Source organism: Melozone crissalis, unplaced genomic scaffold (assembly GCF_028551555.1).
Source record: "Melozone crissalis strain CALT ecotype California unplaced genomic scaffold, PUWL_Pcris_2 ptg000039l_1, whole genome shotgun sequence".
NCBI lineage: Eukaryota > Metazoa > Chordata > Aves > Passeriformes > Passerellidae > Melozone > Melozone crissalis.
The window spans coordinates 8622190-8648591 of NW_026535817.1; the positions used below are offsets into that span (position 1 = coordinate 8622190).

The 26402-nt window shown below is 39.8% G+C and overlaps 1 protein-coding gene across 1 annotated transcript in view; it reads right to left on the reverse strand.

The window, feature by feature from the left end:
* LOC128941801 (bifunctional heparan sulfate N-deacetylase/N-sulfotransferase 3) overlaps positions 1–26402 on the reverse strand; it is a 52341-nt gene that overhangs the window by 10969 nt on the left and 14970 nt on the right. The window contains exons 3-8 of the mRNA XM_054283755.1: positions 16991–17078; positions 16262–16416; positions 13292–13477; positions 10724–10852; positions 1623–1805; positions 5–101 (exon numbers count right to left, since the gene is read on the reverse strand). Coding sequence (XP_054139730.1) covers positions 5–101; positions 1623–1805; positions 10724–10852; positions 13292–13477; positions 16262–16416; positions 16991–17078 — 838 coding nt within the window. The remainder of the gene's footprint in view (positions 1–4; positions 102–1622; positions 1806–10723; positions 10853–13291; positions 13478–16261; positions 16417–16990; positions 17079–26402) is intronic.

A 26402-nucleotide genomic window follows, 5' to 3' on the forward strand; every position in this document is an offset into this window, starting at 1 on the left:
TCACCAGTTTTCTGGGGTCCTACAACCAAGAATTTTGGTAACCGATCACAGGTTTTTTCCTTAGACCAGATATCTTTGTGCCGTTTGTCATCACAGGGGTTCTGCAACAGAGAAGAAAACTCAGAATTTCATTGGTAATCACATCTGAAAAGGTTCATATATAAATCACCTATTTTTCACCCATGTACAAATATTCTTACCAGGAATTATTATTTTTCCTTATGACTGAAAACCAACGCATTCCAGAACTATTCCAGTGACTCTGAATGGGATTTCCAATGTAACCAGGTCAGAACCTGATTGGCTTAAGAGTCTGGAATTTTTTTTAAGAAGCATGTTGAAGAAATATATCCTACACATATATAGTTGCCCCATTCCTGTAACAGCTACCACACTATATATGCCGCATTTTAAAACTAAAAGAGTAAGTTGATTATGATTTAAGGCTCTCTATCCACCAATACATATTCTGATCTTCCAATTCAAATCAGTACCTAATAGTAATATTTAATCTTTGCTGCTTCAATTGAATCAGTTTAAATTTGTTCTGGAAATGCTACTCACAAACAATTTTTGACACTGTTGTTTGGCAATACTGCACTGAGATGAAGAGAATTATCTTCATGTACCCCTCTGAGGCTTAAGAATATATATCTATATTCAAAATCACATCAATTATGGACAAAATGCACCACATACAGTAAGTCTTAGTGGCTGTAACTTAAAAACGTCTTTTTTTATCATTATAATTCTAAGTAATTATAATTTTCCAAGTAATTTGGCTACAGGGTAATTTCCATTTTAAAAATTAATTTTAGTATTATGTAAAATCCTTGACATTTCCCCCTCTAGTTCAATGTTTTATTCAAAACCAGCATGAATTCTAAGATGGATATTTAAGTACAAATTTGCAAGCTCAGATCCTAAGTTGGCAATTCAATATTCAATGCTGGAAAACATTTTAGTAGGCAAGCTTAAATACATTTTAATGTTTGATTTAGTCAAGTTTGCTCTTTAGAGTATTTCCACCAAGCCACCTTAATAAGATTTTATTTGGGTTAATATTATCAGTGTCAGGACTCGGGTATCTACAGCTTCTTGGCAAACTTCTTCCTTGGGCAGCTCCCAGCCTACTGTAAATAACTTCTGATTATCTCATCTACTTCCACCTGGCTAATTAGGGTATCCATGGTCTTAATGCTATTTTTTCTTCTTGGATGCCCTCTTCTCCTTACATACTTGGAGAAAAACTCATTTCTTTAACTGCTAGAAGATGCATATAAATCTGCCTGTCAAATGCTTTAATCCTGTTAGTTCCAAAAGGAGAAGAGAAATAACACAACATGGACTTGCCTGCTTTTCCCCACATCTTTAAAGGCAAGTAGTGTCACAAATAAAACAAATTAAAGATAATTTTAATTGCACATCCTAACGCATATTAATTACATGGCCTTTAACAAGTGATGGGGACCACAATCACATCCTGAAGCTTCAGTTGCCTTTTTTATGGAACAAACTTAAAAATATACTGCTTTTCTCTACAAGAAACCGAAACAAAGAATTAAAAAACCCAAAAAAAACCACCAAGACAATTTTTTTCTGGTCTCTTGCTCAGCCTTCACCTGCCAGAGAGGGTCCTTCTGCTCAGGGAATAGCTCAAAATACTTGTGAGCCAGCTGGACGGGGGGCAGGGTTTGCAGTTTCAGGTTCGTCCAGGTACGCACGAAGTTGGCCAGGTTGACAAAGGTGTACAAGCCCAGGCGGTCGTTGCCGTAATTGGACAGGTGTGTCATGAAGATGCTGATCTGGGGAGACAAAAGGAACAGCACGCCTCGAGTCCCTGCATCGCTAGATGGCACTGCAGCCCCAGGGAACGGAATTCTCACTGCATTCTGCTCTTTGGGCAGCCAGCCTCGGATCACACTCACACAGCCCTCACTACCCCGGCCCCTCACTGAATCTCATCCCTCTGCTCGCACCAACTCCATGCAAGCAGCGAGGAAATGGCTGGAACAGGGGCCGTGAGCTCTGTGAGCTGCAGGACGTGCAGTGCTGCCCTGGGCTGGGGCCACACTGCCAGCACCTTCATGTGCACTTACTTCAGAGCACACAGCAAAAACAGTGCCCGCTGCTTTACTTTAAGGGAAATATAAATGAAATATTAAAAAATATACTTTTCTGTATATTCTATGCTATAATATAATATCTTTTTATAATATACTATAATACATCAGTTTATAATATATCTGTGTATAATATAACATAGTATCTTTTTATAATATAATTTCTGTTTTCATGGAAGAGTAAGGATGCCACAGACCAGGGAAACAGCTGAGCTCTATTGCTGTGACTTTAATATGCAAAACAGACAAAAAAAAAATCTGAAACCGGAGCACTTTCAAATAACTGCATGGAATATTCCCAAACAAAAAACACCAGAAGTTTGAAGGCTGCTGGTGTGTCACTCTCCCAGTATCTTACTATGAAGGTGATACCCAGATACACCCTCCCATTCCAGCCCTTGCTCCAACTGCACTTCTGCACTCCCAATGGAAGCAATGCTTCCATGGAGGTTTCTCACAGGAAGGGCATTTTTGGACGGACCTAAACTGAGCTGGTGAACAGAGCAGGGATGCACACTCTGCAAGGATGGGCTCTCATGGACTGACAAAGGGCTGCCGACAGAACCCCCTGTTTTCTACAGTGATCCTTTTCCAAGGAAATTTTTCACTGATGCAACAGTCTGCTCTTGCACTGAAATATGCAAACCAGTGATTTAAGTTTTTTTAAAGTACAACTCCCTAAAGATAAACTCTCCAGACTAATTTCCATTACAAAATTAGAAACATGATTCTTTTTATAAATAAATCTGCTAATGCCATGAATGAGCAATTTCTATTTAAAGTAAAACCTGAAGGAAGCCGCTTCAAGAAAATAAAAGCTTATCATGGTCATAATGCTGAAATTAGTTCAGGAACTGAAGTTAATCTTTTGTAAAGGAATGCCAGTCCTCAGCTTCAAGAAAGAAAAAGAAAATAATGAAAACTGGTATTTACAGTAAAATCAGAAGATACACAGTGCTAAATCACTAGGAGATGACCTTTCTTTGTGGGTAGGACTGAGACTGAAAACCCCTTCCCTTTAGGCACCAGATGTGTAACCTTTTCAAGTTTCCTTTTTCATCTCAGTTCTCAACCCAGGAACAGAGCAGCCACAGGACCACGTTGTTCTCACTAAAGTCACAATCAGCAGGTTTCCATAAAAAAGGTTACCCTACTTTCCTGACAGCCCCTTTCTTTCCTACATGTGGGCTGAACTCTGACATTTTAATGTCAATTCATCTCCTGGCAACTCCTTACCTGCCAACAGCTACTGCACTGCCATGAAAGAAAAAGCAAAAGAAGTTGAAAAGATTGCTAGTTCAGGGAAGATATAATTATTATTTCCCTGAAGAGAATATCACTGTAATTTCAAGAATGCCAGAACAGGCTCAGAAATTGACTGGACATATCATCATAAATAATTTCCAGCATACAAAACTGTGTCAGTGGAGGGGAAAAATTATCCAAGACCTAAGCTCTCATTTTAGTTATATTTTTTAAGTCAAATACTTTATGGTTAATTATTTACAGCACAAAAATGATCAAATGCTGGTTGAAAACTTAAATGGCTGAATCTTGTAAAGAAATCCATACTTAGCCAAGCAGATACATGACTTTACATTGTAGAAAAAGACTCTTCTAGATGGCATCATAAATATCACAATCAGCTGAGAGGGAGGGTGGATCACTCCCCACTTGCCTGTGCAGAAGGATGGGAACACACACCAATCCCCTTCCATCTGCAGGTGCTGCCATTTCACACCAGGACAAAACACAATGATTATTTTTTCCCTTCCATACTGGGTTTATGATGCTGTAATTTGCTCTATTATACCATGTTCTGAGTAATTCAAACAAGTTCTAATTAACAAGAATCATTATTCTTTCTCTGCAACTAATAGCATGCAAAAGATTTACTCTCTTGCTTCTAAAGATGTATTCTCTTGGAACCACCATCCTTTTAGGATTCCTTTAGGAGCTCTAAAAGGAATCCTTTGTGGCCATCTCCCAAGGCTAGACCTAGTAAATAACACCATTTGTTCAAAAATCTTCCACCTCTGGGAAATGCTGTAAAACACAGAACTTCATATATTTCTTTATTCCTCCTTCAATAGGGAAGCAGCTGTGAATATATTTATATTTACTCTAACAAGCATTTTAACCTCCCTTTCAGATAAAAAGAGCTGATTTGATTTTATTATTTCCAGCACTCTTCTCGAGTAATTTCTTTCAGGCATCTCAGCATTTTCTTTATTTCAGTGCAGAAGGATCACCCTTTTTTAGCTGTTCCTCATAAACAAACCATCATCTTGGTTGCACTTCAATGCACACTCTCCACGGGATTTAATATCTTTCACAAGGGAACTGAAATGGAATGCAGACAGTTTTTAAAATGATGCTTTGGGACTAAATCTGGCCTCTGGGCAGCAGCTCCTGTGCTGCTCTCACACAATTTCACATCAGAGGTGCAAAGGTGCTCTGCCTCCTTCAGCTTCTCCTCAGGATTTTCTTATTGCCCAGAGTGAAAGGGTCTAAGTTTCATTTGCTCTCCTTCCTGAGTCCTGATCTTATTTGGGATTCTGACTGGTAATGCAGAAATGTAGGGAAATGAGAACAAGCAGTCAGGAGACAGAGCTTTTATCTTTTTGACTGCTCATTCCATACAGTGTATTTCCTTACTACAACATTTCCCAGTTAGAGACAATAGCTTTTAGGTCAACAAACCAGAGCTGAGACGGAGAAGGAGCTGCTGCTATTAAATCATGTCTCAGGAAAAGATGAGCCAGCATGATCTAATTTATGTATCAAGAGCAGAGAGATGCTTGATAAACAACTTACACAGAAGGAAACAATGCAGCAAGTTACCCAACTTCTAGTGATGGATGTCAGCTGGCTGGGTATTTTAAAAAATACTGATCACTACAAAATCAAGATTATTAGGATCCTGCACCTATTGAAAATATAAAAGGACACTACTCAAAGCAAGCTTCTGGAGTCTTAGTAACAGCTGCTGTTTTCTGATAAAACAGAGGAATGATATTACTCCCAAAGGAATGATATTAGCATTCCCAAGAGCGACTAGCCCTTCCTAGGGCCCCTGGCTTCTTCAAGGAGTCTCTCTCAAGCTGCCAGGACCAGACCCCAGAGCAGAGAGAAGACTTTTTTTAGGTATCAACTGCAGCAGAAAGGGAAGTGGAGGGAAGTCTGAGACTCGCAGGACACTGATGATGTTGACGAGTTTAATTATTCTGGCATTTCAAATCTACAGCTAGAAGAGCTGGTATAAAAAAAAAAAAAACAGGCAATGAACACTTATTACATACCAGGCACTTATTTTTTACCATATATAGATCTATTGCAGGCAATTCCAACTTGAATAAATTCCTACTAATAAACCAGTCATCAAGGTACTTTAGTCACAGGCACTATGTCACCATCCCATCTGTGCAAGAACATCACAAGTAGCATTGAGGCCTCCCAACCCAATAAAGTTATGCACAACCCTTCAAATTGAAGTTAAATTATGATTGACAATTAATTTTGTGGTCTCAGCTAGGTACTCACAGCAGATACATTACCAATTTGGAATATTGCTGCTATTTTAGCTACTGAGCACATGTTTACAGGCCATGAGAGTACATCCAACTCTCACAACACCTATATTCCAATCAATTTGGCATTGTGCACACTGTTTGCAGTTCTGCTATTGTTTCCAAGTTACACCAAACAGTTTTGTTTCAGCTATTCAGAGTCAGTAACAGCAGGTTTTGCTCCCTTAGACAGCCAAACTGATGGAACAACAAATCAGAGAAGAGTCTACATTGAATAAGTATTTGTAATAGCTGAAAGACAGTCCTTTCAGACCTGGATGCTTGCAGAAAAGCTGTGCTCAATTCCACCATGGAGATTCCAGCTTGCAAGTCCCTTTTTAACCCTGAGGTTGTCCTGCTGCTTTCACAGCTGCCATGGACCTGTCCACTCCATTTACACAGTGGTGTCTCCACCATAAATACAATGGAGCCAGGGAAGAGTTATGAGCTCAAACAAAATCATGTATTTGATGTAGTTCTGAATTGTTGATCTGACAGTCAGGAACCTCAAGTTTATTTTCTGCAGCTGCTCATTCCCCTGCTGACTCAGTAATGGTAGTACTGTTCAAAAGACTTGCTTCACTTTAAACTACTGGCACAAAGCTTTCCATTCAAGAATTTTAAGGATCACAGAAAAGTAAAGATTTCTCATTGCCACAGTTTCCATGCATTTCCTGCCCACTGTTACAAGGAACCAGCTCTAAAGAGACAGCTATTCTTGTCTGTTCCACAGCCCCTGCACAATGACTGTTCACTTGGGAAGTTTTTTTTCCTTTCTTATTCCACCCACAAAATACCAGACTCTGTCTGGCTTTTATGGGTGGGTTTAGAAGAATAGATAGGAAGGCAAAGAATACCTGTGCTTTGCAGTCAGCCAAAATGCTTGGCCAAACTGGTTTCTCTCCCTGCCCCATGTGATGGCAACTATTGCTGGAGTTACAGACATGAGAGGACAGGGGAGAGATGGAATTGATGCCTTTCTCACCCATGAAATGGGCTAAGCCTGTCAAACTGAACACCTCTCCTGCTTCTCACACTCAGAACAGTTAAATATGAGGTTGTGCCGTGCAAGATGGACAGAAAGGGAAGATCTGAGTCTGAGTGTCTTTGATTTTGATTTTCTTCTGTAGTGCCAGTTCAGGGTCACACTAAGACACAGCAAGTTCTGCTGATGCTCATACAAATCCTCTCATTTTCTAAAGTGCTAAAGGAGATAATTCCTCCCTTGCTGCAAGTCAATTAGCTTAATAACAGCTCTACTGACTGCAACTGGGGAGAGGTAAAAATTAGAAGAAAATAATACTTAGAACTGAACGCGCACAAAGATGACAATTATTTTAAGATCAAAGTGCCTAAAGCATTAACAGCCTTTCCTCTTCATCAGCACTGCCGTAACCACGTCAAGAGCACACAGCTGGCTACACATTAGTTCCATTGTTGGGCTGTCAACCATTTGAAGGCTTTGACCAAATTCCTCTCCACAGGGCATTTTCCCTTCCCATCTGCAGCCACACAGTGCTTTGCAAGGAAGTGCATGTAAGTGCACGTAATGCAATTCTGTTTGCTCTTCTTAGGGGCAGAAAAGGTGCAGAAAAATTTCATGAACTGTTGGTTACCCTTCAACATTCATCTCATAGGATAGAAAAGCTCCAGATCTGTATCCTCTGCAGTTCAAAGGATCTCAGAAGCAATGGTACAGTTGACAGCAGTGTCTATACTGATCTCTTCATTATACATAGCAAAAAGCTAATGGCTCACTTCCTACAAGGGACACATTTAGGAAACTGGTACAATTTTGTTCTAAGAAACACTGAACAGAAATTTGTTTTACTAATCCAAGAACTTCATGGCATATTGCAGAGAGAGATGAATCTGAAATCACTGCAGATTCTAACTAGTTTATCAGGAAAAATACTTGCTAAAATGTTTTAAAGACTGTACAGTGGTATGAAAAGCATTAACTATGTGAGACAAACTAAAGATGTGTCTGACTGGGTGAGATACTCATCACTACACGCTTCTACAATGCACATTTTCTTTGCAGCTTTGCCCCAGAATTCCCTGGCTAAATCAGTGCAAGTCCCTCAACCTCCCTTAAAGTCAATTATTCAGCTGATAATGTGGGAGAAATAATGCCAGTACACCAATAATACAGGCTGCTGAAGCTTGCTTTTTCTTTTCCTGTGAAACATTTTGTGCAAGATCCTGATATAGCACAATCTTGCCCAAGGGCTGCTGCAGCCAGCAAGATCTTTAACAGGAGATAGACACAAAAACATGACTTGAAGATTGGTAATAGTGCTCTCTTTTTCAGCTTGGTGGCACTTCAGAATTTGGGATGGCATACAGGAAGAGTGGTCAGGATCAGGTCCCAGCCACCAGTGCAGGGGTACCCATGCAAACCACAGGAACACAACCTGCCAGCCATGAGATTCGCTGCTCCTGCACTAGTGCAGCTGCTGGTTCCCAGTTCCACAAACAGCATCTGCAGAGCAGCATTTCCTGAGGCCTTTCATACCTGCAGAACACCTGCTCTGGGAACAGGGCATCCCCCTGCTTCTCAGGACAAAAACTCACACTGCACACACAGTCCTGTGGCTTTTGTGGTTTATCCTGCACATGGTGGTGGATCAAGCACACTGTAAGCAGGCAGAGACTCTCTTACACCACTGCACAGCCAAAGCACTGAGAAATCCTGGGCTTCATTCTCAGGGGCACTTAGTTCAGAGTAGGGCACTCAGCTCCTGAAGTCTCAGCCTGGTAACTTATACTTCAAAAACGATATTCACTTCCAAATTAAATAGAACGAAGACATTTGTTAAGATTAACATTTAATCCACATTCACATTTTCCAGGTTTGGAAACTATTTATGTACTCATTATTGAGAACATTGTTTAGCTGACATTGTAATGATTCATGGGTGGTGTTTTCTCTTAGTTTTGTATCAGTGAAAAATAACATTTTGAAAATGCCTCATAATGGAATTTTTGCATCCTCTCAACAGCTGTGTTTCACATAAAGAAAACACAGCCATTTTAATGAAAACACAAGAAAGCTTATGAAATCCCAAATGCTACTCCATACTTAGAATCCTGAAATGACTTAGTCTTCATTTTAATGCCTATATTTTTGCCCAACTCTGACCTGCAAACTATGACATAAATATATGCAAAACCTAAACCCCACAAATATAAAAATCTCAGTCTTTAAACTGACTATGTGTCAGGTTAATGCTTAGAACCTCAGGAACTCTTTACAGGCAGATATTTAGAAACCAGATGCATTGTCTTTCCAAAGGCATTCCTTAGAAGGGGTCTTGGGCAGATTTTAGCATAATATTCATTTACAGTTATATTTAGAAGACACTGCATTTTAGCTTCCGTTCTTTTACCCTGTATTGTATTTAGCATATCATAATTTTCAGAAGTAGGTGATCCCACAGTCTGCACAGCAATGCATGAATCAAAGACCTAACTGTAATGTGTAAAAAGACATTACTGTACTCACATTCCAGGATGTCAGGCAGACATGATCAATCCTCCATGATGAATATAAAAAATCAGGGACATTTCACTGTTTGTTTTCCCTTCCATTCTCTTCATTATTATTATTTAAAAGGCTTATGCCTCAAGAACACACATTAAGTTTTGCTGCTTCCCTACATTGTAAAATAGTTTTTGGCTGTTGTGGCTTTATTTCAAGGTGGAATATATTTTGTCCTGACTCAAAATACTGTTCTGTGCCTTCCTCTAACTTGCTCACTGAGTAACTTCTAGTCAAACCCCACATATTGCCAAAGGACTGCTATGGTGCCAATGCCCTCCTCACCCAGTGAATTTTCCAGGTCTCAGCTCCATTAACCAGGGCTTGGAAGCAGATGGATTTGAAGGTCCCTCCCACCCTCCACCATTCCATGACTGATTCTATGCTGTGCCTGGAATGACACACATCATCAAAGCCAGGACTGCAACACTGTCACCCTCTAGAAGGGAAACCACACGTGTGCTATGGGAATAAAGTTTTTATTTCCCAATTCTGCTAAGTGAACATGCAAAAGGGGAACAAAACACAGTAACTGCTCTCAAAGAGCCAAAACTATAGCCTGAAAGAATCTGGGGCTTGCAAAATACACCTCCATATAAATTGCTGAAATAGCTTTCAGAAATTCTTTTCCTTTGGACTGCATTACATTGCAGAAGATTAAAAAAGGGCACATAACATTTAGGTTTATTAAAAAAATATTTAGGTTATTCCAAAAGATCTGAGTGGAAATATGTTTTGTTCCCTTTGGTGTTCCCAGTGACTACATTTCTATAAAACAGCAGAACTTTATTTATATGTTTGATTTGGATCCCAAATGAAAACCTCATGTAAAAGCTTGTCTAAGAGGTCAGTTTTGAGGTAGCTGACCTAACCATTCTGAAACACTACACTGCTCTCTTCTGTCAGTGCTGTGTAGTTTCAGCACCTCACTTCTTGTTTATCTTCCATTAAAGAGAAACGAAAGGTTAAGCAGATATGGTTCATTTACTCAGATCTTTTAACTGCGTGGTTCTTTTACTTGGATCTCTTCTTTGAAGCTGCTATGAGAGAGCAACTGAAATTTCTCAAAACTGATTGGAGCCCAAGCATTCCTTGCTTGCAGCCTTCTCACCTCAATGAGTGCTCCCAACACTTGGCATCACGACTTTGGCACAGCAGAGAAATGAACTTACCTGAGATACTCACAGCAGTTCTTCACATTGTAATTCTCTGAAATATTAAATCTCAGAGGTCTTATTTCATGCAAAAAGTAAAGAAAAAGACAGGCTGGCACTGCTGCATTACTAACAACACAGACCAAAAAAAGGTGGAGACTGCTTTGTACAATCAACAGAACACACATCTTAATTTAAATAACTGCAAAAGCAAAAGAACTCACTGTCAGTAACCATTCCTGTTTAGGAGACTCAGCTGAACAGTCCTGGCACATTCTGAGACTTTTTCTTCAATAATTTAAAAAAAACATTTAAAAATTGCACTGTACTTACTGGATTGAGAACCACTGTGAAGAACAACTCTCCTCCTTGAATACTTTTGTCTAATTCCTTTGGACCTCCAGGATACTCTTTATAGAAAATAGTGTGGGTGAATAAGCCACAAGTTTGCCTTGGAAGCACCTGAATTTACGAAAAATGCATTAAAAATTCAAGAGTTTATACTTTTAATGAGATTATAAAAGTCAGAGAAGTAACACAGATAATTGCTGGGTATATTTGGCCTCTCAACTTTGCTGGAAATCAATACTGATCTAGATAAATTATTATCACTAAAATCATAGCATCCAAAAATTCATCATTTTCTGTTTGAAACTGGAGACTGATCTCTATCACCAAATTACAATTCCAGAGCCTCATCCAACTCATCCTGTCTATAACACCTCATCCTAAATCCAAGTATTTGAAGTCTAGAGATTTAAAATAATGTGAAAGATAATCTAAAATATTATCAGTCTATATCGTATCAATCAGTTCCACTTTTAGCTGAATGACGGCTTTGTTGTAAATTTAAACTGTAATTGGAAAAGCAAATTGGGTTTTCTTTGGCTTAGGCATCACCACCAATAATTCCACTATGACCAATAGGGAAATTTGTCAGTAATGCTCACCTTGTAATAAAGATTTACTTCTCATTCAACTGCGCTATTTTTTTAAGACTGGTTGAAATACGTAGTACAAGCAAAATTATTTTCAAAAACATTCCAAGAACAAATCTTTTGATTATGAAGAACTACTAAATGCAGTTATGTTTTTCATCAGAAACTCAAAATATTTTCTCCTGAATTCAGAAAATAATTTACTGAAAAGTATTCCAATTGTGTCTATTCCTTATGGAAAATCAACAGCTGAGTATGGCTGTTCATGTATAATGCTTAACTGGGATTGTTATGATACATTAACTTTTTAAGCACACAAATGCCTTCTTTAACACTGGCTGCGGTTTCGTAGTTACTCTTTATTTCCTGCAGTTCAATTTCTCAACGTGTTTTTTCTCATGAATAGAGAATACTGTGATCATGAATTGTAAATTGTGTTGTCAGAAAATGTATGGATTTTGTACATCTGCTATAGACTTGCCTAAGTTTTTAACAAACCTTTGCTTTTCACAGAAGAAATACGAGAACAATTTTTCACAGAGGCAGGGAATGAAGCTGTACTGGATGGGAGGTGCTCTGACAATCTTACACAGCAATGCTCCTACTGAGTGTGTTCATTACTATTAGCCTGCAGATGTAAAATATTGATGCATTTGCCCTGGAGAACTGAGAGCTTGAGACTCCCTGAACAGGTGGTTTTATATGACTGGTTTTGGAAATGGATTTTTGGCTGCAGTGTCCTTGTGTTAAATCTCATTATGTGTCTTCAAATGACGTGTTTTTACAAATATTTACAGAAGGGATTTTTGGAGATTCTGAGTCAATCTGTCTTCCCCAAATGCTTTGTGCTCCCTAAGCACATCCACAAACCCATTATTTCACACGCAGTGATTGCTTTGAGGAGTACAAACTGTAGCTCAACTCTATATTGGTGTCAGTTTTGTTCCTAGATTTCTGGAGATCATTTTCATTTGCTTCACCCAAAAATAGATCAAAATGCTAAATTACTACTGCTTAGCTTAGCAAAGTGGTATCCATGGCAACCCAAGAAGAAAACCAGAATTCTGTTCCAAGTGTTGTGCCAAGGCTCTCAACCTCCCCAAAGTGCCTGCTGCAGCCAGAGGTACAACAGGACCCCATTCACTGCTCTCCCACACGCTCCAAAAGAAAGTTACTTGGGAAGATGCCACCAAGTATTTTGGAAAGCTGTTTTGAAACACTTCTGAGGTAATAATGATGAGATGTGAACCCAAAATAGCCTCCATCTCAGTGCCCAGATGGAAACAGCACAACCCTTCCATGTCAGTTGGGTACAAAAGCCCTTCCTTTGGCAAATGTGGCTGTCAGTGACAGTGCCGAGAGTTAGGAAATTCAGCAAAGCAGTGGGATTTCAGAGCACTTGGGTAGCCTGGAGGTGGTGTGGGGGGTGTCTTCCTTCCCCACAGCTCCTGAGGCTCTGGGTTAAACCAGGCTGCAAAGCCCAGCCCGTATTTGTGCATGGCAGGAAGCCAAACAAGGGCAACCATGCACAGTTCACAGGGAAGACAAAAATATGTACCCAGCCAGATCCAGATTCTAAGGTGGCATAATCTGGCAATACTCTTTTGCAGTTAATGGTACCATGCAAATTTAAAACCTGATCGACATCTAACCCAGCACAGTGTGTTAAATGATGCTAAATTGACTTTTTGCTCGAGCTCTCTGAACCAGCATTAACCACAGGACTAGAACAGCTAACAGCCTGTTAACTGCTGTCAGCAGGGCGCCACCTTTATCAGCAGAAACATCACCAGCAACAGACTGATTTTAATTAACAAGGCACTGTGAAATATACCTTGCTTCTTATGCACAGCAATGTGTGCATCTTGCAGTGTGAACTCTCAGGATACCCTGCTTTTCCACTTAAAAGGAAATGGTTCATGAAATGACAGAGTACAAAATGAACATCAGCAACACAACTCACCATGATGTTTCTGTGGATGAAGCCTCGTCTGTACCTTGCAGGTTTCAGATGTGGGTATTCTTCTGTGCTGGTTACTCTGATGTTCCAGACCTTTTTCCAGGCATCATAAAGTTGAACATGTACTGGATAGACTCCTGAGTGGTGTGGAGCCACTGCATAGCCCAAGTCAGTTGGAATACCATGTTCCTAAGACATGACAGAACAATGGCTGCACTCAAAAAATTAAACTTGATGTTCTGGTATTTCTCAAATGCTTTGTTTGTGAAAGACCAAGAACAGGTCTGAAATTCAAACAACAGTAATATCAAAATATGATTATCTGGAAGGAGATGGAGGGCAGCATGGTGAAGACGAAACACAGGATTGTAAGACAAAACCTTTTTAGAAAATATTTTTGTGAGTAGGCAGGGAAGAAGGATATAAATGCATTTTACATTGGTTTATTCAATCTACATGAAACAGAAAGCTGCACACTTCCAAGTTCTTGCAAGTAATTTGCTCACAAACTCTGATTTCAGAGAGATAATCACTGGCACATACTCAAAACAACATGTAGCATTTGGCAGCTACAACTACAAAACCACAATTTCCACTACACGTCCCGTCACGATTTCTTGGATGAGGAGCTGAATTTCAGAGTTACTGCATCTCCCCTCTAGTCCATTCAAAAGACAAATCCATTTTCAAAAAGCAGCTGAACTATTTCAGTGTCATGTTACAAATGGAAGACAGATAACCACTTGTAACAACCTACAGGTAGAGGCTGTACAGCAAACCCTTCTGTAGCACATTGCCTATTTTTGAAGACTGCTGGCATTTATTGTGTGTACATACCTTGGTGCCATTACGTTCTCTTCACACCCAATGCATTTTCCTTCAGGTGACTTTTCAAAGGAACAGTTTATAGCAGATATTCCTTGTAGTCTGATCAGAGGAACGCACAGTCCGTAAGATACCATTTTGCCACGATTTAGGAAGACTGCCTTTGTACTGTCTTTGAATTGTTAGAGTTTTTAATATGGCTTGAATTGATACAGTCATCTCCACCATATTTCCTAATCATACTGTGCCTGCAAAGCATTGGCTGATACCTGGACCTCTTCCTTTGAATCAACTAGGTACTAAGGAACATGAAAATCTCTAGAAAAATGGGGGTGTGCTGTTAGTAAAACCATTTATTGTGTGTAACAGACACACCTGGTTCAATCACAGTGGAGAACCCTGAGTTCTCTATGTTTAAAGAATGGTGAAATTCTTGTTTGCCTTTAGGAATTTATGGCACACATAAAGGGCACCATGTGTAATCTGCCAAGCAGGAATGAATAACATCTGCCCTCCTAGCTGTACTGCAGGAGAAGATAAAGAGTAGATACTCCATCAGTTACACTGCTTCACACGATTTAATTCCATCACAGATAATCCAATTCTTCTTCCTTTTATCTTTCTTACTGCCCTTAAGCATGCATAAACATCAGAAAGGAAAATATTCACAGATCATGTTAGAAACTGCATTCTCTAACATCCCACTGCATCTCCTTCATTTATCCATAAACAAAAGTCTGATCTTTAAGGCTTCGCCCCTCGAGTTTCACAATAGGCAGTAATAAGAACATAATCTAAATCTTTCACTCTAATAAGGGGCCTATCATCCTCAATGAATTAGTGTCTCCATTATTCCTCACTGACTGTTACATTCCCCAGTAAAGCATCTCCCACACAATACACACATTGAGTGAATAAAGCACCAGGCATCAGCAATTCTGGCTTCTTTGAAAAAAGTGGCTACTTCTCCATGTTATTAATTTAAGTGCTCTGAGCAAATGAAACATAGTGAGTAGCTTCATGTCTGTATGTCTAAACATGAAAAAAATTAACAGAAAATATTTGTAAGCTTTAAGAGCATTGAAAGTAGCAAAGAAAATGGCAACTGCTGAAGTTACATAAACCAGGGCTGAAAATGCATTATCCTTATACCACTCTAACAATTACATCCTGCACATTAATCCCAGAGGATGTCTTAGGCCACACAGAACTACAAGGACCATTTGATTTCCAATGGAGCTTGCACCAGCACACAGAATCATATTAAAAGGGCAATTCTGGACACAAGATTTTTAAATTTCCAGGAATCTAACACCTACTGCAATGCTTTCTTGAAAGGAAACATTAAAGCAGAGCTGTCCTGTACTCAGTACAACTACAATTCACAGCAAACTAGGCGAAGTCTTTGTTTGAACGAAAGCATGTGTCTCACTTAAAAGCCAAGATTTCAAATAAAACCTTTAATTGGCTGATAGTCAGATCATCCTTTTCTCCTACACTCACTGACACACGACCATTAAATGCACTCTTGGTTGTTCTGCTATTTCAAATCCCCCTGCTCCTTCCAGGAACAAAGCCATCACCTGCCAGCTAAAGAGCAACCAGTGGAATTCGAAAAGGAAGTAAAATTAGGCTGTTGTAAGAGCAAAAGCAGTTCAGCAAACAAGTTATGTCTGCTGAGATATTTGATACAATTAGGTCTTAACACCAGACCCCCTCTTCAGACAAATAACATGTTTTATGTATGGCAATTTTTGTTTATTGTATGCATTTAACTGTAATCTATTTCTCCAATATCCTCAGACCTAAAATTGGTTTTGATTTTTTCTTATAGTCTCACTGAAACATTTTGATTCAGAGCTTTGTTGTCAATAAATAATTAGTAAAGGCAATGCTTTTCAAAACAAGTTTACATAAAGTTGATGCAAAGGGAATATATAAGATGTTATTGGGTATCACTGCAGAATTGCATCTTTGAAAACGTGGCACACTTACCTAAGCCTAACATCCAGTGGTTTCACAAAGTCATTTGATACCTTTCAATGGAGTATTTATTCTTTCAGAAACTTGGGGGGTTTTTGCTAGTCTAAACAGAATAATGGTTTCTGAGTACCTAAATTAAATATAAAATGCAGAAATATAACTCACTAAGGCAAATTTTTTGTTGAGGATCATCTGCTCCACCAGTGAGGACTCATTGTGGAAGAGGTGTGGCTGCATGTGACTCCACATGTGGGGAAACCACCAGAAATCATCCACAGATCTCAGCAGCAGGTCATCACCCTCATCCTCCTCCTCCGTCCCTGCAGAGGAAATTAAAAAAACCCCCAAAACCACAAACATTTCTGAAGTAAGCTTTCTATTTTTATTACATTTTTACAAATGTTGGAAACAGTAAGAATGATGTTAACATAATAAACTGCGACCAGTTAAAATACTTCCCTGCTGAGGCACTGCTGACAACATGGGACAGTCAGGAGCACTTGGCTGGCCCATATCCTATTTAATATTCTTTCTTTTATCTATCCTATTTCTATATAGTTTTAAAACAAAATTATTTTAAGGGATAATATATACTGATACATTTCTACAGTAGAGATGAAACAATCACAAGGATGAACTGTGGTAGCTCAAAAGATCCCTCAGTGAAATAAATACGAAATTTTAAGTGATTGGTGGAATTTGCCACTCAAAAGCAGACTGAAAAGAGCTAAATTTTAATAGAAGGGGAGAGGCATTTAATCTGTTCCATACCAGCAACTAATGCAGGAACATAGCATAGTCAAGACTCTATGCTGTGACTCTATCATTCCTACTTGTCCTCACACTACACAGAACACCATCAAAATCAAAGTAATTTTAGTGTTTGATTCTTACCTGTGTGATAAAATTTTCCTGAAAATCCCAGGTTGAAAGTAAAATTTGTAATCTGGGCTCTCAAAAGATTCTGAGTATCAAGCAGGGCCTGAAAAAGAAGCAAACCAGCATATAAACATACCTGTAGAGAACACAACCTGGCACACAAACTTAATATAACAATGTAAATATTTTTACAGTTGTGTGCCTTTTCGATTGGTTTTGCTATTTAAAACCAGCTCTTTATGCATGACAGAGAAGTACAGATATTTTTATTAGCACATAAAGATTAAAGACCGCATGAAAACTCCATCATTTTCCTCACGAAGATAACCAGCTACTAAATGCTGGGTTACTCCCTGAATCATGAGAGAGGAAAACACAGGCACATGGAGAGAAAAGACCTTCCAGCAGTCCCTCAGTAAAGCTGGGCCAGAGCCAGGAATTCATTTCAGATCTCTTGTGCCCCCAGCACTGCTCCATTCACAAGAGTGAAGAGCAACTGTCAGAGTTACATCGCTCTGCAGCAGCTCAAGTACATCCACAGCATTTCAGTCATGTTTCAAAATCATGGGCAAAGCAAAAAGAAAAATCTAGAGGGACAGCAAGAAGCTAAATCAACCCTACTCCACATCAAAAAACTGGATTGCAGATTCCCCCAAATTCTGACTCATTTCTCAGACAGTGAGCATACTGACTGTCAGCATCTGCGTACTTGCACTAAAGCAGTACAAACAAAAAACCAGCATGTAGGAAGAAGGGGGAAGCATTATTCATCAGGTATAGCTTCACTCATTGGTTTCAATATGCTCTTCTTGATTTGTTACTCCTAAAATTTACATATCACATTCAGGAGTTCACTCCCAGACTCTTACACCCTGCTGTTCTCTCCTTCAGTCTTCCAAGTGGAACACAGAAATCCTGTTTTCCAAACTTTGCAAAGCAAAAACAAAACAGACAAGCAAAGGTCACAGAAAAGTCTTACAAGTCAACACATAGTATAGCACAACGGTTTTGATAAATTGGTTGAAAACATTTCTATTGTCAGAGAAGCATGACTGTGCTATGAATGGGGAATGTATTTAACTGCACAAAAACAATTAAAATGACTGGAGATTTTTAAAGGTTGAAAGGTCTAGCAGGCACTCTACTCTTGAAATGCAGACAACTCAGTGCCTTAATAATATGATCCAGTAATTTTAATTACTTTCCCTGGACATATTCATTATATAAGTGATCAGCCTACAATTATATGCCAATGACAAAAAAAATAGTAGAGAGTCCAATCCAGTAGAAGTATTAAGCATTGTACACTCAACTTAAAATTCCTTAAAATATGACCCATTTTACAGATTGAGGCAATATCCACCTTATTAGAGCACACAAGCTCTTCAGGTCTTTCCCAGGGCTCACCTGGTAAAGATCATCATCTTTCACTGCAAAGCCTGAAAACTGTCCTGTGAACAAGAGACATTCTAAAGGAATGAGCAAAATGAAGCACAGAATGGAGATAATAGAACCCAAGCTCCCGACTTATGAAGCAGAATATTAAGTGAAAAATCTTGCAATGCTGTAACAAGGGCTTTTGCACAGGCTGAGAGTGCAAAGATCTCCAAGGAAGCTTCTTATTCTAATAAAAGGCAGCACATCTGCACAGGACTTCGATGAAAACCAACCCTGGGCTGCTCAGAATCTATTCAATGAAATAACCTCATCTCTGCATGGTTAAAAAGGCAGGAGGCAAATAATTCAGCTATTCCCTTCCTGTGCTAAGGGCACACATTGTTGAGGGAAGGGATGCTGAGCACAGCCTGACAGCGCGGTGGCACCGAGGGCTGCTCGCTTCTTTCCCTCCACATTAAGAGCTGTCAGCATTTTTTGGAGCTGAAGGTTTTATGCTGCACCTTCCTAACAGCTTCCCAGCTTGTCACCCCCAATCTGGTCTCCATCCAGCAGCATGGAAAAACCAGAATGACCAACAGGCTTTTAAAAGGGAGAAGGGAGAAAGGTGGCAGAAGGCCCAAAACATTTCTGCAATAATGCAACACAGAACTCACTTCTTCCCTGGGAATTAATTTTGCCAGTGTGGCTCCCACCTTCTTGCCTTGTGTTGGGAATGGATCAGCTAATTCCAAGGGTGTACCTGCTCTGCCTGCAAAGAGGGAGGCCACAGACAAGCTGTGAACCACTCTGGGTACAAACAAGCTGAGCTACCATCTGAGTTGTCGTGCCTATGATTATCTTCTGGGTGACTTGACATTTTACTCATGTTTCAGGTTCTAAAAACAAAATGTTAAAACTCATGAAAAATATATAGTAGCAGATGGCAGGGTGTATTACTGTGAGTTTCCATCAGAAAGACAGAAAGAGAGAAATGTAGGGGGACTAAAAGCCTGAAATTTCCTTTTTACATGCTGCTTTATAAGCTGAAGGTAAACTGCTGGTATTTTCTGGATATTTTATAACTATTTATGAACAGCACCTCTGGCTATCTGTATGAGATGTTACATAAATACACCAGTACTGAAGATTGTATTTTAAAACCGTCAAGTCTTCATATGTTTATAAATAATTATTTAGTACATGCTATATTTCTGCTGGTACTATAAGGAAAATAAAACATTAGCTGCATAATCCCTTTCATGTACGCAGCTCCAATGGAGTACTTTCTTTTGAACTTTTCCTAAGCTCACAGACTAGGTTTAGGAAACTCCTAGTGCCAGAAATCAAATGTAAATGTTCAATACATGATGAAAGACCCTTTTCTTCACTAACAGTAAAAATCAAAATCTCAGAAAAAGGCCCTGTTACAATTCAAGGGATAGACACAAGTTATCCTGACAGCAAAACAACAGACTTTCTCATCTCTCATACACAACAGAGATATGGACAGATGACATGGGCTGTCGAAAGTTTTAGTTCAAGTAAATCCGCTGAAAAGCTAAAGATAAAACTATCTTCAAACCTGCTTCCCACTTGCACAGTCAGGATGCCATCCTGCCTCCTGCCCTCAAATACATCAATGTGATTTCACTTCAGAGTCTGCCACAGAAAAGCTGCAAGTGTCAGCCTGTCTTCAGCAAACAGACAGTTCTAATTTCTTCAGCATCAACACAAATATTCAGACTCAAATGCCTTGACTGATCAAAGGAATAAATCAAGATTGCCTTGTTGAACTCTGGTTCACCAAATAGGAATGATGCCTTCTTTGTGCAGTCACACCAACATATTTATGACTATTTTCCTGCTGAAGAGCTGCTAAAGAACTCAGGCACTTGAAAAGAGAAATAGTTCAATATGCTGGTATTCTACTTGTAATCATGTACATTTCAACTAAATTGGCAAGCAGACAGAGAGAGCCTCACAGTGCTGCAGCATTAACATCTTACACTTCACATCAGTACATGCTTTTGTGTCAGCAACAAATGCAAGGGCAGCTTCATCATTTTCCAGAAAGCCTTTTTCCTCCTCCTTTTTTTGGGAAACAGATATCATCTCTCAATGCTTCCTTGCTTAACTGTTTTACTGTCTGAAAATACTATCAAAGGAGCCATTAAGTTAGGAACTATTTTGCATTTGAGTAAAATTTCTAATGTTGTGTTGGCTCTTCAATAAAGGCAAGGACCTTCTGAAAAGGAGGGACAAATTAATAGGAAGTGTAATGTGAAAGCACCTGAGCTAAGCAGAGCAAGCCCCTCTAGGGGAGCTCTTATTCAAAAGCAGCTTTACTTTTTCCATATTGTATTTCTTCTGTAACCCCTGCAAGAGCAGGAAGAACCAGAACTAAAGCCATTTTCTGAGTGGAGCTCTTGGTGTAGCGAGGTTTAATGAGCTGTAACTGATGCAATGTCCTTTCACTCTGCACTTTTTGGGAGATCCCTTTGCCTTTCCCTGTTCTGGGAGTGCTGCAGCAGAAGCTGCTGCTCAGGCACTGGCACAGCACCTGCCTCCCTCAATGTCCCCCTCCTGCAGAACCTGGGCTGCTGGGAAGCAGCACGACAAGCAGCAACAGAGCACAGCCCCAGTGAAGGTCCAGCCCAAGTGTCTGGGAATCAGCATTTGATTGGACTGTTTTGCTTCTGAGGAAAAATGATTCCTTCATGATCAATTATGTATTTTGGAACATCATTAAAATGCAATGATGACTACTCTTTCTGGATTTCCAAGATTAGCAATTTGACATCCAATACCATAAACATTTAATCTGTGTGGGAGAAAGAATAATTGTTTTAGGTATAGGGATGTACCTGAAAAAAATTTTATCTATCCTTCAGACAAAAGGACAAGAAAGCTTCATTTGTCTTTGTGCACTCTCTTAGCAGAGCTGACACTACAGAGAGAGCTAAAGAAAAAAACAAAGAAAACCTTTGGTATTTTCTGCAAAGTGTTTTGCTGGCAGAGAACAGGTAACCCAATTTTCCCTCTAAGTGTCAATAAAGTATCAGCCTGGAGCCCAATTATGTGCCCCCTAAAGTTTTTAGTGTCCAATAGAAGAAAAAAACTCAGGAGCCACAACTTCACCTCAGGGTCCAAACTTACGTGTCTAGTGAAGGATCCTTACAATATAGTCACTTTGGAAAATGTTGCTCAAATGATTTCAACAAAAAGTTTCCTCATCACGATACACTGTTTTAAATGTCACCGGCCTTCCTTTAGAGTTGTTTTTTTACCCCATACAATAATGATCTTGATGATAGTGCAATTATGTATTTTCAAGTAATTAGGCTCTTTCATCTAGGTATATAATTTGAACAACCAAGAGATTTAAGAAACACTTCTAACTTCCTTCACCAACTTCTCACTTCTTGGAGGCTGAGGTACCAGCTAATGAGAACGGAGCTAATTACTGCAAGGTAACTTGAAGGTTATAAAGACTGGGTGCCAACAGCATTTAATAAAGACAAGTAATTAGCATGCTGTTTTCAGGGTTCTCTCTGAACTTTGGCTTTATTAACTGGTAATTAAACTGTACTTAGATGAAAGAGGTTACTGTTACTAAACAGCTACACAATCTTGTTATTTTGCAGTTAGTAGAAATAAAATCCTGCATTTCTTTTAATTAAAGGTCAAAAAAAACCCCAGCTCAGTTGAAACAGGACTAATAAAACACCCTACTGCTACCTATTTTCCCGTGGATTTTGGTCAGATAGCTTTCAATAGAAACCATGCTGGCTGCGTTTTCACCTAACACTTGACATGCTTATGTGACACCAAGTATTAAGAAGTGAGTTTTCAGCGTATAAAAGAACTCAGAGCAAAACCCAAGTGTCTCTAAAATGCATTTAGAATCTCTTGGTATTTTTAAGTTCTTGCACTGGCAAGGTTGTACAGAGGCAACGTGAGGTTTGTTAGGCCAGTGGAAGCACTCTGATAGCTGAGCTGCAGTCACACACAGCCCCAGAGCTGCCTCAGCCCCGAGCATCACAGGCCATCCCTCAGATGCTGCTCCAGGTCACTTCTGGGCCACCTGCTTAGTCTGCCTTGTCTCCATTGCATCCCACCAGCAGCAGCTAAATTCTAAGGGGTTTTCATTGATTTGTGCTGACACTTGTCTGGTTCCCAGGAAACATTAGGCATTACACCTCTGCACCCCTCATTAGCCAGCCCATGCTTCTGCAGCTTCACATCCTGTCTGCACGGGTGCACAGTGTTCTGTCACAGATAAAACACTGCCACGGGCTGTTCCGTCCAACTGGGCATGTGTTTTATGTATTCTATGTATTTTATGGTCACCCAGCTCAGAAAGGACACAGGTTGTGATCTGAGCTCCCAGCTCCACATTCATTATCAACAGCACATTTGCTCCTCATTTAATGCTCCCTCACGGGCCAGCTCCAGCTGTAGCTCTCACTGCAGGCAGCAGGCCCAGCAGCACATCCCAGTCGCTGAGCGGGCCCTCTCACCCTGCCACTGGCAGTGAGTGGCTGCAAACACCTGCAAGGCTCAGCTCTGGAAGAAGATCAAGGCCCAATCTGAGCAGTAGAGCTCGGTCTCAGCTGATGCACGGGCAGCTGCAGCTGGGGCACTGCACCAGCTCTGCTCTGACAAGTTTGTCAGTGGCCACCTCACTCTGCCCAAAGCACCGACATCCAAGAGGAACAGCTTCAGGCCTACCTACACACCATGCCTGGTGTAAAAAAAGGTGATGTTCTGTAAAACACAGCTTATCACAAATTCAATTCCAAAACTGCTATTTCCAAGATCCAATAGCCTACAGCTCCTTTCATGCTGCTGCCTAGGACCTGCTCTCCACATCAGGTGTCCAAGGCACCTCCCTCCCTTCCCTTCCCCACACATCCTATCCAGACAAGAAAGGAACAGTAACCTCACTCCAACCCCCTGCCAAGGGCAGGGACACCTTCCACTAGACCAGGTTGCTCCAAGCCCCGTCCAACCTGGCCTTGGACACTTCAGGAGGTGGGGACACCACAGCTTCTCTGGCCAACCTGTGCCAAGGCCTCACCACCCTCACTGTAAAAATCTCTCCTTCCTGATGTCCGATATAAATCTACCTGTTGTCATCATACTGCAAAAGTCCCGTACCTTCTTGGTGACTTCTCATGGTCAGCTCCTTGCAGCACTGACTCCTCCTTCTTGACAACACAACCAACAAACCCCAACTCTCCCCTCACCCAGCTCACCCCCTCTTTCCTAGCACTCGTCTTCTCACTGGGCACAGCTGTGGCCTGTTAAGGGCAGGGCTGCTCCTGATCTTTGGTGATCGGTACAGCTGCAGCCCCTCAGGTGTGAGACTGCCTTCTGCACTATCTTCATTTTCTTACATTCTGTCCCTCCACTTCTACCCTCTTTCAATTTAATTCCTGGACTGTCAGAGGCAGACTGCGAAATAAAAAAAATAAAAATTCATTTTTTTAGGTAATGAAAGTAAAAATGTAGTGTCAGTGTTATATGTATCAAATCCAAGAGAATGTGAATATGGCCTTCTGGAAAAACCTCAGCCTTACTTTTATCTTCAGTGTCAATATTCTCTGGACCTCAAAGCCTGAGCCTGGACAAACTAGGACTCACTTATCCCCAAAAGGCCTACAGGCTGTGCTTCCTGCTCAGCACAATAGTAAATAAATAAGATTTCAAAGTCTGGTCTACATAATTATGTAAACAATCAGAACTCAAGAGTGAGTGAAATTTATATATTTTCCCAATGAACACAGAATTCAAACCATTTAAATGTCTATACTTTTTTTCCCCACAGAGTAACAATGGCCACATCAACAATATAAATCTGTTACATGATTACAGAAAAACTCACCTCCACATACCACGGTATAGCAAGCTGCTATTTAGGTACCTTGGAAGAAGTATTGGAGACTGCAAGCTATGTCTAAAATGCTGCCACCAAGCAAAAAGAAACACCTTGGGGTTTGCTCACCTCTCAGCTGATACTTTTTCCCCCCAGGTAAGACTAAAGCACAGCCTTGAAGTTATTGCCGAGTTCTACAGACTAGAGAACAAAGAGTGCAAATGAATGAAGACTCAAACCCTGGAATCTAGACAACAACCAAAATGAACCGGTGGCTCTCCCTGCTTAGCAAAGCACAAGAAAAATTACCACATTACTGGCATATTAAATAAAGATTATCCCACATGCTGGGCAATGCATCGATGTCACAGTTCATTCCCAAATGCTTCTCAGATGTTCCTTTTTTTTCCTAATAGAGCCAAAAAGATTCCTCTGCTTCTAATACTCTTTGTGAATAAAAACAGCTATCTACCTCTGTCCCTATGTTTCAGATGAGCTAAGAAAAACCAAAAGCTCTTTTTCTGTTTCACCTTTACTGACAGAAAAAAACAATCTTTAACAAAAAAAATTTCATTTTTTCACTGTGTCTGAAGTGCCAGGTAAGATACAGATGGGAATTCAATGTTCAGCTTGCTCACCAGTCAAGGGCCACAATTTATGGTTTTCTCCTTCTTTTTATGAGTGGTTCTAAAGCTGTTGAATGAAATTCCCCAGCTACATCAGCATTGGTATGAAAAAAAACCCCAAGAGAAAGTTTCCACAAAATAAAAAACACATCTCTTTTCTCAAGCCATACTTTCCTGACTATATGCAGCCAACACAGAAATAACATAAAAACTTATTTCAAGTTAATAAGAACTTTGACAATTTCATTGGCTTCCACATAGTACCAAGTCTAAAGGATGTAACTGCAGAAAATCCCAAGGCTTCTGTGAAAAACGGGGGGGGGGATGATTTTGTTAGAAGTGTTAATGCACACCTTACCTGCTTTCATGAGTGCTTGCATTCTTAAAAAACAAGATTACAAAGGCTAGATATGCCTAGATAAAAATCCCAGCTGGCAAAGTCTACACTTGCAGCCTCAAACCAACACACAGGAATCCAACTGAGCTCTGCATTTGATTTACTGCACGAGATTGAAAACATATCTTAATACAAATCCCTGCCAATATTATATTCCTTGCAATAGCATATTTCATACTCTTTTTCCAAATCTAATTTTTAAAGACTTACATAATCCTTCAACTTCCTTTTGGATATTAGCCTCTGTTCTGCTGCTTTTATTGGCTATTCAGCCTACACTTAAATATCTCTGTGCCTTACATTAAATATTTTTATCCATCCTCACTGTTTGTACCCTGCAGACATCTGCAGCCTATTGCTTTCTGCTTTGGTCATCGTTACTTACTGCATTCTTTAGCCTTTATTTTTTCATTTTTTTGCTCAGATGTTTCCTGACTATTCTGGTCTCTAAGCACTCTCCAAATATTTCTAATCTAGTAGTGAAGAACTGAGCACAATCTTGCTAGCAATCTCCTCAGTCAGTAAGATGAAGTACTTCACTACTGATGTAAAATATTTTTCATAGTCTGTTTGAATTTAAATTCAGCTTACATTACAAACTTAGATACATTTTAGTGTTCATCTTGTTTTAGGAGAGTCTCAGGATTACCATTTTCAACATTTCTGTTACCTTTAACAATGGCAGTGGGAAAGGACAAGGGATAAGAGGAACATCTTGCAGCATAAAATAACATTTTTTACAGAAATGCAGAATTGATTTTCAGCCTCCTTTTGAGTGCCATTAGCACTCTATTGAAGACAATTCAGAGGTATCTTTAGTCCAAGTCCACTTTAAAATGGAGAAGAGACACCTGGCTTATTCCTAGGATAGCTAACACTAAAAGGCAAATAACGGGAACTTCAGGAAGAGCTGTGGCTTATCAGCTCCACAAAAATGCAACCAGTATTTCTAAATCAAATCAGACCTGTCTCCTCTGGAGAGCCTTTGTCATGTGGATTTACTGACCTGTGTTGGAATGGATTTGAGGAGTATTCTTCTGCACAGTCACAGGCTTTTTTATTTCTCCTCACCACTGTTTCTATTTTCAAATGGATTGCAGTATAATTTCTGCAATATAAAGTGGTTTTAAATTTAATTTATTACTTATC